At 40.7% G+C, this 12,400-nt stretch overlaps 1 protein-coding gene across 8 annotated transcripts in view; it reads left to right on the top strand.

Annotated features, from left to right (window-relative positions):
- ANAPC7 (anaphase promoting complex subunit 7) overlaps positions 1-12,400 on the top strand; it is a 42,983-nt gene that overhangs the window by 9,062 nt on the left and 21,521 nt on the right. For 7 of the 8 annotated variants that reach the window (XM_046024661.1, XM_046024666.1, XM_046024664.1 and 4 more), the window contains exons 4-10: positions 2,628-2,739; positions 3,166-3,319; positions 4,045-4,187; positions 6,235-6,352; positions 6,887-7,083; positions 10,574-10,798; positions 11,464-11,614. In XM_046024661.1, the coding sequence (XP_045880617.1) occupies positions 2,628-2,739; positions 3,166-3,319; positions 4,045-4,187; positions 6,235-6,352; positions 6,887-7,083; positions 10,574-10,798; positions 11,464-11,614 (1,100 nt within the window). Of the gene's footprint in view, positions 1-761; positions 802-2,627; positions 2,740-3,165; positions 3,320-4,044; positions 4,188-6,234; positions 6,353-6,886; positions 7,084-10,573; positions 10,799-11,463; positions 11,615-12,400 lie in introns of all 8 variants that reach the window. The other variant, XM_046024669.1, reaches the window with a different exon arrangement.

A 12,400-nucleotide genomic window follows, 5' to 3' on the forward strand; every position in this document is an offset into this window, starting at 1 on the left:
TCAGCAGTTAATACTCTAACATATGCTCTCATGTCGCCTGCCTTCCTCACTTCATTAAAGACCCATTCGGTGCAACTTGTGCTTAACAGTGAATTTTATATGTAAGATGTCTGTGTACCTCCTCCTGCCCTTAAAAGGAGCCCAAGCAGTGGTGTATTCGTTGCTTTTTCACCTAAATGTTGCTGAGTTTTAAAGTAACCAGTCAAACTTGATGAGAATGTGTTTAAGCATCTCCTTATATTGAGAATTTATTTACTATTTTCTGAGTATTTTAAAAACTAAGCTATTTCCTTAGTTTATTTTATGCTAGTAAGGACATTTGGAAGCACATTATAGACTAACCTGTTTCATAATGAGCTTGGATGCTATATACTAAATTGTTTTCTGATACGCTATGAAAGATTTATCCCAAGTGTTATTTTTTTGCGTATGTGTAGAATGTCTTCCTTTTGGAAGATGCCGTTTTGATTATAAACTTGAATGATGCCTTTTCCTTATCTTACTGGAAATGTACCACAATTTCCTCAATGACTTGAGGGTGGGGGCATTTTTTGAAAATGAGTAATGGCAAATAAACTCAGTTTGTGGTATCCAGCACTTTGGTGTTAAAAGCTGTCATTTTAAGAGGGACTAGCAGAATCCACATTTGTGAGGAGTACATATCCTTCATTCTGTAGAGCTGTTGTAGCCAGGAACAAACAAAGATGTGTGCCTCAAACATAAACCTATAATATTTACAGTTTTTCTTTCTTGTCCGTTAGGGAGTTAACTGGCTTCTCAGTCTGTGTAAAGGACAAGGAAGTGAGTCAAAATACGTCTAAATGAACGTCTGTTAATGTATGGTAAACACCACCACACATTTCTTCACATTTTAAAGGAAAATTCCAGTGTGAGATTATTATATCTTGGTAAATCTTCAACTTTTAAGAGTAAACATATCAACATGCCATTTCTCACTTATTTTTAAGAAAAAGATGACTGTTTGTGTTTATAACTGGTGGAATGTGGCTTTGTGATGTTCCCAAGTAAGGGTCTATTTTAAAAAGAATTGACTTTCTCATAGGTAGTATTTAAAACTCATTTTGAAGTGACAGGTAGTCTAAAGGGAATTTTAATATTTGTTGAGACAGATGGTCTCTTGGTCATAGTTAATAACAAGCAGTCAAAGGATCTTAAATTTAACCTTTTATTCTTTTCAAGTACTGACACTAATACTGGAGTTTTCCTTTAAGTATTTTCTTTTGCATTTTCAACATAGCCTGAAATGGAAAAGATGAGGCCAAATAAAGTTTTATTTCTAGTATTTCATTTATTTCATTATTTGAATCATCAGTATGGATTAATGCCATACTAGATTGTTTTATATACTGTAAGTCATAATTGGAGCAGAAGTTCTTCATCTTCAGAGTCATTCTTTTGAGTAAAAATCTGGCGTACCAGGCTACAAATAACCGAAGAGATTGGGGATTAGCTTTTTTTGTGTATCCTCATGTTGATTGCTTCCTTAGGTTAATGATCTGACAAACACTGCTTTAAGATCTATTAATTTTAAATTGGAATGTTCTTTTTTTCTCTCTCTCTGTACTATTTTTTTTTTTTAAGATTTTATTTATTTATTTGACACAGAGATCACAAGTAGGCAGAGAGGCAGACAGAGAGAGAGGAAAGGAAGCAGGCTCTCTGCTGGGCAGAGAGCCCGATGTGGGGCTCGATCCCAGGACCCTGGGATCGTGACCTGAGCCGAAGGCAGAGGCTTTAACCCACTGAGCCACCCAGGTGCCCCTCTCTCTCTGTACTATTAAGAAGATCATTTACTTTCCCTGTAACTTCTACGTTCTTTGAAACTTTTAGGTTTTCTTAGATTTTCCTTGTGTTTTCAGAAAGGGTAATTTTAGAAGAGCTCTACTGAGTAACAAATTTGAATTGCACTAAAAATGCATTTACTGGATTTAAATGATGTAGCTAATCTCTGGATCATTGTACCTCCAGAGTCAGTTAGTGTTTGATTTTTGCAGCATCACTTTGATGAGTCAGATAATACCTGTGGGTCTGTGCTTTCAGTGTTAGAAAGGCTAGAGTCTAGCTGCTAGAATAACTGTCAGAGAGAAGCCAAGTATTTAATTCTGTATCTGTCATTTTCTTTTTGGGGAAAATTCATCTGACCTTTCTTAACAAACTACTTTAGGAATTCCTCATTTTCTTATGTGTTGATATTAATTGCATTTAAAATATGTAAACGTGAGCACTTCTAGGGTAGTCCATCTTCTGTCTTAAGATCGAAAGAATCAAGGTAATAAGAATTGTGTAACATTTCTCAAATATATATTACTCCCATTTCCAGAGGCAGCATCTTTGGTCCAGATAGTACAGGACCTTTTGGTTGGGTAAGTGAGAGGAATTTGACTTTCCTCTTAGAAATGGGAGGACGTAGGAAAAGCGAAGGTAGTAATTTCCTCTGGTTTGAAGAATGGGATTGGTCTTTGTTTATTTCCACAGGGCTGTGGGTAGATTTTCCAGTAAAAAGTAGAATAGTAGCTGGTAATAAAAAATCAGGACTTAATTGATGGTGAGATATTTTCTTTGCAATATACGCTTATCTTACTGTCTTTTGTTTTTGTTTATTACAGATAAACATGATGCTGGCAAACCTGTACAAGAAGGCTGGTCAGGAGCGCCCTTCAGTCACCAGCTATAAGGAAGTGCTGAGGCAGTGCCCGTTAGCCCTCGATGCCATACTAGGTACAGATCATTCTCAGTCTATTTCTATGGATTGTTTAGTCTCTGAGATGGTAGTTCTCACTCTTAGCTGTACATTAGAATCTGACATGTCAAGGGCACCTGGCTGCCTCAGTTGGAAGAGCTTGTGACTCTTAATCTCGGGGAATGAGTTGAAGCCCTATGTTGGGTGTAGAGATTACTGAAAAGGTAAATTAAAAAAAAAAATTTCCATGCCTAACTTCCAGAGAGTAATTTAGTAGGCTGCTGTTGTCATGTGTTTTTCACAAATCAAGAAATGTTAAATTACGGTGGTTTTGTCATCTGCATCTTGCTTAGAATAGGGAAAAGTGTTACCCTGTAGCCAACGGAAAGAGTAGCCTAATGCTTCTTGTATTGTGGAAGAGGGATGCTAAGCTTTACTTATTTCTCATTTTTTTGTTGGATTAGGTTTGCTTTCCCTTTCTGTAAAAGGCGCAGAGGTGGCATCGATGACAATGAACGTGATCCAGACTGTGCCTAACTTGGATTGGCTCTCTGTGTGGATCAAAGCATATGCTTTTGTGCACACTGGTGACAACTCGAGAGCAATCAATACCATCTGGTGAGAGCCACAAAGTTAATTCAGTGTTCTTGAGGCCCTTTCCTTTATGGAGATGTGGTGTAAAGTAGAAATTAGCAAAATAGAAATATGAGATGCTTATTTCTTGGTGTTGTAGCCTGTTGTCCTCTGGCTTGGTTTAGTCTCTTAATGTACTTAATGGTCCTAAGGGTAATAATCTCTGTTTCAAGGACCTGTTAAAGGTAAACTTTGACCTAGTTTGGCTCTGTATTTGCAAAAGTGGTAACCCTCACACAGCCGGCTGCCTTAGTTGTCATGCTGGACCCTGGAAGGACATCTTTTTGGATGTCCCAGAAGTGTAGATTGCAGCATCTGACTTGGGTTGCCCCTTTACGACTGGGATTTTCTTTCTAGTCAGGTAAAGTCCTAATCCTTGGACTTTGTGTTCTGTGTTATGCAAAGTCACTTTTGAATGACATTACATTTAGGACCATATTGTCCTCTGAAAACCTGCAACTAGAAAGTTCTTTCTAGGTAATGAGAGAGATTTCTGCTTCATTCTATATATAGGCTTTCTTACCGTGTATGACTTTCTTTAAATCAAACTCAGAATAAGAAAATCTAGTGTATACTGTTTGAAAAGCTTTTTATTATGAAAAATGTCATATATATATAAAAGAAAATAGTGCTTATATGCCTGTCACCCAGATTCAGAAACTAAAAGGATGCATAATAAATCTTAGGGGTCAATGTTTAATATTTTGAAGTTCACTAGAGAAAAAGTCCTTATTGCGTGATAACGTGGACCTGCTGGGAAGCTTAGCAGATCTGTACTTCAGAGCTGGAGACAATAAAAACTCTGTCCTCAAGTTTGAACAGGCACAGATGTTGGATCCTTATTTGATAAAAGGTAAGTAATTTTTGAGGCGTGGTGGAAGTGGCTGCAGAGGGGAGGATCACCAAAAAAGGGGCAGACAATGTAGAATAATATTCTGATACCATTTTTCATAGAAATATTTTGTGAAACTTATTTTAGTAGCCTTTTACCTTTTTTTAGGTCTGCTACATGCCTCTAACACTTAAGTACTTCCATTTTGAGCAGTTGTTTTTGCTTGAACTCAAGCGTCATTTCCAGGCAGATCATTATTTGGCTCTTTTTCTTTTAGGAGGGGTAATAGCCCTTCTTTATGATTTATAAATTTATGATGTGCCTGAGATTTTGGATGGCATCCCCAAAACTATAATATCCTTTTAGGGCATTTAGCTTTACTGTGTCCTTAGTATACTTAAAAGAGAGTAAGTGAACAGGCAATAAAAAGTAATGAGGTGACTAAAGGAAGTAATTAATCATTAATTAATCATTGATCTCAAAGATTGTAGCTGAAGGGGTGAGCCATAGGGACTTTAAAGGGATGAGTGTCCAGTGACTGGCAGTGAGTGACAGGTAGTGGGAAATAAGGTCTGATAGGTAGGCTGGAATCTGCTTATGAAGCCCCAAAAGAGGCCATCAGAAAAATATGGCCTTGTGACAGTTGTTAGTCCTAGAGACTCTTAAGCCATGAGAACTAAAGAGCAGGGAGACGAGAGAACAGATCCAGAAATATGAAATTGTTTGCCCAAGGTCTTGAGACCCTCCTGCCTAGTGCTTATTTCTCTTCTCTGAGTTGTCTGTGCCCATGATGAAAATGGTGTGTTAAACATACTAGTCTGGCAGTAGTTGGCAGCTTGGAGTTGAAAGCTCAGGTCCAAGTTGGAGGCCCAAACAGGGAATATTGCAGTAATCCTGGCAAGAGAGACATTTTCCTCGGAGTCTGAAGGGATAACAAGGAATGAAGGGGGATGGTGGTAAGAGATGGGTGATGGCAAGCATGGGATCCTTTTTATTGAGCAGGAATAAGAATAAGGAGGGAGGGGGCGCCTGGGTGGCTCAGTGGGTTAAGCCACTGCCTTCAGCTCAGGTCCTGATCTCGGGGTCCTGGGCTCTCTGCTCAGCAGATAGCCTGCCTCCCCCCTCCCTGCCTGTCTCTCTGCCTGCTTGTGATCTCCCTCTCTCTCTGTCAAATAAATAAATAAAATATTAAAAAAAAAAAATGAGGGAGTGGGGTGATCTTAAATCATCTGGACTCCAAAAGAACTAGATGCTTTTTTCTAGTAGGCTACTTTTTCTGAGACTAACCAGCATATTAAGTGTGCACCCTGGACTGTATCTAGATTTCTTGAAAAGAAATTACATGATGCCTTTTTGGGCCTTTTCCGGTTATGAGTTAGGATAACTGTACATCATGTCACAGGTTGTAGGGACAAACAGTTCCCAAAAATACTGGCTTTCAAATTGTGAGTTGTGGATCCTTCTCCTCCTTTGCTTTTTAAACTTTTTGGATGTGTTTTGTCTTTTTAATAGTCCTTTTTTTTTTTTCCCCCTCGGGTCACCTGGGTGGCTCGGTCGGTTAAGCGTCTGCCTTTGGCTCAGGTCATGATCCCAGCATCCTTTGATCAAGTACTGCATCAGGCTCCTTGCTCAGTAGGGAGCCTGCTTCTCCCTCTGCCCACTGCTCCCCCTTGTTTAAAAAGTCATTTTTTTTAATTTAAGATTTATCTGTTTATTTTAGAGAGGGAGAGAGAGCCTACAAGCCATAGTGGGGGGCAGAGGGTGAGGGAGAATCTCAAACAGACTTCCTGCTGAGCACAGAGCCTCACGTGGGGCTTGATCTCACCATCCTGAGACCATGACGTGAGCCGAAATTCAAGAGTCAGACTCCCAATTGACTGAGCCACTCAGACGCACCTTTAATAGTTGTATTGTAGGAAAGTGGGAATGCTGGTAGGAAGAATTCATCCTGGTGGAAAGGGCTCAGTATGTGCTGGAGCTGGGGCTTGAGTGGGGGCTCTGATAAAGTCTGTTGCTCTTTTAATAAAGGACACCTGCTTTTTAAAAAAAAAAGACTCTTCCTTTCCAGGAATGGATGTATATGGCTACCTCCTGGCAAGAGAAGGGCGGCTAGAGGATGTAGAGAACCTTGGCTGCCGCCTTTTCAATATTTCTGATCAGCATGCAGAGCCCTGGGTGGTCTCTGGGTATGTTTATGCATTCTCTCTTCTCTCCAGTTTTCAGTACATTCTTTGGGAAATTGTGGTTCCTCCCAAATAGCATACAGGTTGAAAACAGGTTTAAGAGATAATCAGAATTCAGATCACATTGACTTGGGACACATTAGTTACCTCACTGAGTCTTTTCGCAGACTTTCATGGGATAGGTGTCCCCTGGGATAGTGCATCGTGCTCAGCACTGGAAGCCATCAGCGAACAGGCCAGAAGCTGCTGCTTTGTTATTTACCATGGCTTTACAGATTCTTTGACTATCTCTCACTTGATAACATATCTAGATATCAGGTTCTTTCCCATAATTTTTCCCTTCCATATCAGTATTTCCCCTCCAGAATAAATATTTAGATTTTCTTGGTTTTGTCTCCCCCGCCTGCTAATATCTCAGGTTAAAGCTGTAAGTGTGCTTTGCAATAAGGATCATGTAGAGGACCTTCTGTTTGGTTTTGAATGAAGTTTCTTTACCATTTTCTCTCAGGTAATGTTGCCTTTTTTTTTTCCCTCCAGGTGTCATAGCTTTTACAGCAAACGCTACTCTCGGGCCCTCTATTTAGGGGCCAAGGCCATTCAGCTGAACAGTAATAGTGTTCAGGCTTTGCTACTTAAGGGAGCAGCACTTAGAAACATGGGCAGAGTCCAAGAAGCAATAATCCATTTCCGGGAGGCTATACGGCTTGCACCTTGTCGCTTAGATTGTTATGAAGGTAAGATGAAAAACATGAATGGTGTGAATCTGTAGGTGTGTAGCGTTAACACTCAGGTGGAAGATTTTAATTTTTTTTTTTTAATATTTTATTTATTTGACAGAGAGAAATCACAACTAGGCAGAGAGGCAGGCAGAGAGAGAGGAGGAAGCAGGCTCCCTGTGGAGCAGAGAGCCCGATGTGGGGCTCGATCCCAGGACTCTGGGATCGTGACCTGAGCCGAAGGCAGAGGCTTTAACCCACTGAGCCACCCAGGCGCCCCTAATTTTTTGTTTTTTTGAGAGAGAGCGCACATGTGCTCACTAGTGGGGGGGAGGGGGCAGAGAGAGAGAGAGAGTATGAATCTGAAGCATGCTCCACACCCAGCGCAGGGGCTTGATCTCACAACCCTGAGATTATGACCTGAGCCAAAATCAAGAGTTGGGACACTTAACTGACTGAGCTGTCCAGGCGCCCCCAGATAGGTTTTGTTAGGCCAGCAGTTCCCAAACTCCCTTGCATATTAGAGTCTTCTGGGCATACCTTTTTTTTTTTTTTTTTTTTTTTTTTAAGATTTTATTTTTTATTTGACACAGAGAGTGAGAGAGGGAACACAAGCAGGGGGAATGGGAGAGGGAGATGCAGACTCCCCACTGAGCAGGGAGCCCAATGCGGGGCTCCATCCCAGGACACTGGAGTCATGACCTGAGCCAAAGACAGACGCTTAACGACTGAGCTACCCAGGCGCCCCATCTGAGGGTACTTTTAAAAAATCCTCATGCTACATCACTCCAGTACTATCTAAATCAGAATATTGCAGTTGGGAGATGGGTACTGATATTTTTTTGAAGACCCCAGGTAGTGCCAATGTGTGGGCAAGTTTGTATTACACATTTTAAAAATCATTTAGGACTTTCACTGGACCTTCAGGGTTTTTTTTGTTTGTTTGTTTGTTTCATTCTCTTTTCCTGGTTTTTAGTGAAGAAGTAGTTAGGGTTTTTTGGTCCTATTTTTATTTCTTAAAAATGGCCCACTCTTGGGGCGCCTGGGTGGCTCAGTGGATTAAGCCGCTGCCTTCGGCTCAGGTCATGATCTCAGGGTCCTGGGATCGAGCCCCGCATCGGGCTCTCTGCTCCGCGGGGAGCCTGCTCCCTCCTCTCTCTCTGCCTGCCTCTCTGCCTACTTGTGATCTCTCTCTCTCTGTCAAATAAATAAATAAAAAAAACTTTAAAAAAAAAAAAAAAGGCCCACTCCTTAATGTGAGTCTATGCTGGCACTGTGCTAGATCGCTTGGTTATGTCTTTATTCTTTTTTTTTTTTTTTTAAAGATTTTATTTATTTATTTGAAAGACAGAAATTACAAGTAGGCAGAGAGGCAGGCAGAGAGAGAGAGAGGAGGAAGCAGGCTCCCTGCCGAGCAGAGAGCCCGATGCGGGGCTCGATCCCAGGACCCTGGGATCATGACCTGAGCCGAAGGCAGAGGCTTTAACCCACTGAGCCACCCAGGCGCCCCTGTCTTTATTCTTTTTTAATAGTTGTTTTACCTCGGCCAGAAATATTCCTCAGAGGGTAACTTCGTATCCATATGACAGTGTTGGTTGTGGGAACTAGTCAGTTCATTGTGACCTCCTGAGTGGGCTTGATCACGGTCAAACTTTGTTTTGTTATGTACTATTTTAAGTTCATGTGAACTGACCCTAGGAGTTCAGAGGAGCTATGCCAGCTTCAGCAACATTTGGTGCCTCAGTCACGATGTTAAAATAGATCTTATAAGATGCAGTTCCTCCAAAGCATATTTTTGTAAGAATTTAAAAATAAACCCAGGAGTCTAAGAGTGACTTGCTCTTAACAGGAAGATGAGTTCAGATTTGAGGAAATTTGAAAGTTGGGTAAAGAACGAAATCTGCTTAGATAGAGAACTATGTGTATTGTGGATTTTTTTTTAAAGTATCCCCAGCAAACCATGTTTTTGGTTCCAGATTAAATTTTTGATCCTAAAACTAACTTCCTAGTCTCTCAGCTGCTTTTATCACCCTAGTTCCTTTCTACTGCATGCCTGTTTCACAAGAGCCCAGGAGTGCAGTTAAATAACAAACCCCATGATGCTTGGAAAGAGTGATGGTTAGAGTCATTGGGAGCAGAGGACCTTCTCCAGGCCAGTGAGGCTTGATGGGTGCCTTCACTCAAGATATCATTTGGAGTTTTGAAGCAGAGTAACTGATTACGCTCTCTGGTGCTTCTTGCAGCCTCTAGCCAAGCTTCCTTTATTGGTGGAGGCATTGGAGTAGTGAAGAGCATTCCTTCCATTTCCTTCTGAAGCTCCAAGAGGACCGTTAGCAGGGAAATAAAACTGCTCAGTAGTTGCAAACAACCATATTCTTTTGTTGTTGTTTTTTTTTTAAAGATTTTATTTATTTATCTGACAGAGAGAGATCACAAGTAGGCAGAGAGGCAGGCAGAGAGAGTGAGAGGGAAGCAGGCTCCCTGCCGAGCAGAGAGCCCGATGCGGGGCTCGATCCCAGGACTCTGAGATCATGACCTGAGCTGAAGGCAGAGGCTTAACCCACTGAGCCACCCAGGCGCCCCTAAACAACTATACTCGGAATCCAGCACATTGGCCCGAAGAGTTAGGGAATGTCTGGTTCAGCAACCGTAGCGTGCGGCAGATGTGCACAGATGTCATAAGTGCTGCTAGGGCGGAGGAGTGTGCAGACAGAATCTGTCAGGGGTGCGTGGGTTTGGGTTTAAGCTGTTTTTCTGTTTTGATGAGAGCTTTGTGTCAAAAAGTACTTCCTGTGTTCTCAAGTTCTTGGCAAGAAGAATTGAGAGTTGTCTCTGCTTGAAGTGTCCCTGTTGGGCATCTTGTGGGTACAGTAAGAGGCAGAAGCTGCCAGTCTCGGTGTATTTGGTATATCTGATAAGCGTTTTCCATCTAGGTTAGGGAAACCCTCAGCAAATGTCTTTTGAGATAACTTTTATGTTTCAAATGAAAACCTGTTCTTTCTTCTTAGGTTGCTCCCTAGGTCCATTAGTAGAAATTACACTAAAATAGTAGTTTTGTAGAATTGGACATTCACTTGGAACTGTCATTTCTCCCACGTAAGCCTAAGACTAGAGGTGACTGAATACAGCCAGAAATTAATAGCTCATTAAGAGGCAGTGAAACCCTGTGCTTTGTTGTCAGAATCATCTCTATTTCAAGTAATGATTAAGGTCATGTTTATTCCTTTAACATTCAACTGGGCTGCCTACGTGCTTTATTTTACTTATGCGTATTTGTCTCCTTTGCTAACTAAAGGTGTCTTTGCAGTGCATGCAGCCTTTTTCTGCATCCCTGATGTGCTCTGAGGAGGAGCACTTCTTATTCCATCTCCATACTCTCTAATGCCATCAGTTTTCCCCTGGCCTGCCCTTTGTCTGAAGCTTTGAAGGTTTGTAGTTTGGAAGGCTGTCAGCATTGGAAGCATTGCTTAGAATGGTAACGTGGTTAAACTTTTTTTTTTTTTTCCAGGTCTCATTGAATGTTACTTGGCTTCCAACAGCATTCGTGAAGCAATGGTAATGGCTAACAACGTTTACAAAACTCTGGGAGCAAATGCACAGACCCTTACCCTTTTAGCCACTGTTTGTCTTGAAGACCCAGTGACACAGGAGAAAGCCAAAACTTTATTAGATAAAGCCCTGACCCAAAGGCCGGATTACATTAAGGCTGTGGTGAAAAAAGCAGAACTACTTAGTAAGTGTATCTTATTTACTTCCCTTTTGTTGTTATTTGTATAAAACCTGGTTTCATTTGGATTTCCTGGTACCAGCTGGTTACAAATGACCAGACAGGTGTATGCCTTTTGTAGTAAGTTTGACCCCATGTGAATTGGTTTATATTTAGCACAACCAAATGTAGATGGTTTAGACTGGCATGGATTGGCAGTGACTCACTTTTTGAGTGGCTCGAACCAGCTATACTTGGTTGGTACCTGTTCAGCTCACTTTGATCTGGTTTTGGTTGTCCTGAACTAGTTTGGGCTGAATAGAACTGGTTTTAGCCAGCTCGAACAATTTCGACCCATCGGGATTTGCTTATGACTTTCCTTTTTAGTCCTGATTTATGATGAAATCCTGGGTTTAGGCTAATTTGGTAAATAAATGCATTTTGGCTTTTTATTTGAACTTAGTTTAAGTATAATTTAAAAAATCAGATCTCAGGCTCCACATTTCTTAATGGAATAGGAAGTCATATAAACTTGTTCTTATTTCTTGCCATACCACTGTTCTCTTAAGGACATCTACAAAGAGATTATTGGATTTTGGTCATTGTTGTGCTTTTGTTTATATAATTTGAGATGGGAGTGTATTTTCAGAATGTTGTGTTAAGGAGGAAAATGAGGATCTTTTTCTTTTCAGGCAGAGAACAGAAATATGAAGATGGAATTGCTTTGCTGAGGAACGCACTAGCTAATCAGAGTGACTGTGTCCTGCATCGGATCCTAGGAGATTTCCTTGTAGCTGTCAATGAGTATCAGGAGGCAATGGACCAATATAGTATAGCACTAAGGTAGGCACTTAGCCTCCCATGGGGGGAAGGTCAATGAGGGGAAGAGGAGGCAGGGAACTATGTAATAGGAGTTCTGGAAACACACTTTTGTGCCCATGGTTGAAAACAGAGTAATAACAGTAATGGTAGAAGAGCTATTTGTGATTACATAACTTCTAAAAACAAAACAAAGCATATTATAAGCAACATTAAAGAACTGTTTCACTCATAACCAGCCCATACCACTATATCATCTGTTTTCATTTGTATAGATCATCTTCCTGGCTTTGCCCACACATAAACATATTTTTATAGGGTATATGTAGTATATATTTTATATTCTGCTTTTTCAAATCAAAGTATTGTAAGTACTTTCCCATGTTTCTACTTACTGTAGTAACGAACTTAAGCTCTGAAGTTTGAATATTACCTTCACCTGTTATCTTGGGCAAGTTACTAACAAATTTGTCTATATCTACCTTATTAGGTATTAAGTGATTAAATGAGGATTAAATTATTATTCCATGTAAAGCTCTTAGTGCTGTGCCTGGTACATAGTAAATACTAAATAAATAGTGGTATTCTTACTGTTTAATATAGAAGTGATTTCTTTGAGGGTTGTCTGTGTGTCTGTAAGGTTATGGTGAAGGCCTGTCTTTAATCGAGTCTGATCACATCCATTTATTTGTTCAGCACTTGAGCACCTGGCATCTCAGTAACCACTGGGTATGCTGCGATTCTGGGAACTCTGAGTCACAGGCATGTAGACTGATCAATGTCACGTGCTAAGTGCTTTCACAGTAGTCT

Source organism: Meles meles, chromosome 12, assembly GCF_922984935.1.
Source record: "Meles meles chromosome 12, mMelMel3.1 paternal haplotype, whole genome shotgun sequence".
NCBI lineage: Eukaryota > Metazoa > Chordata > Mammalia > Carnivora > Mustelidae > Meles > Meles meles.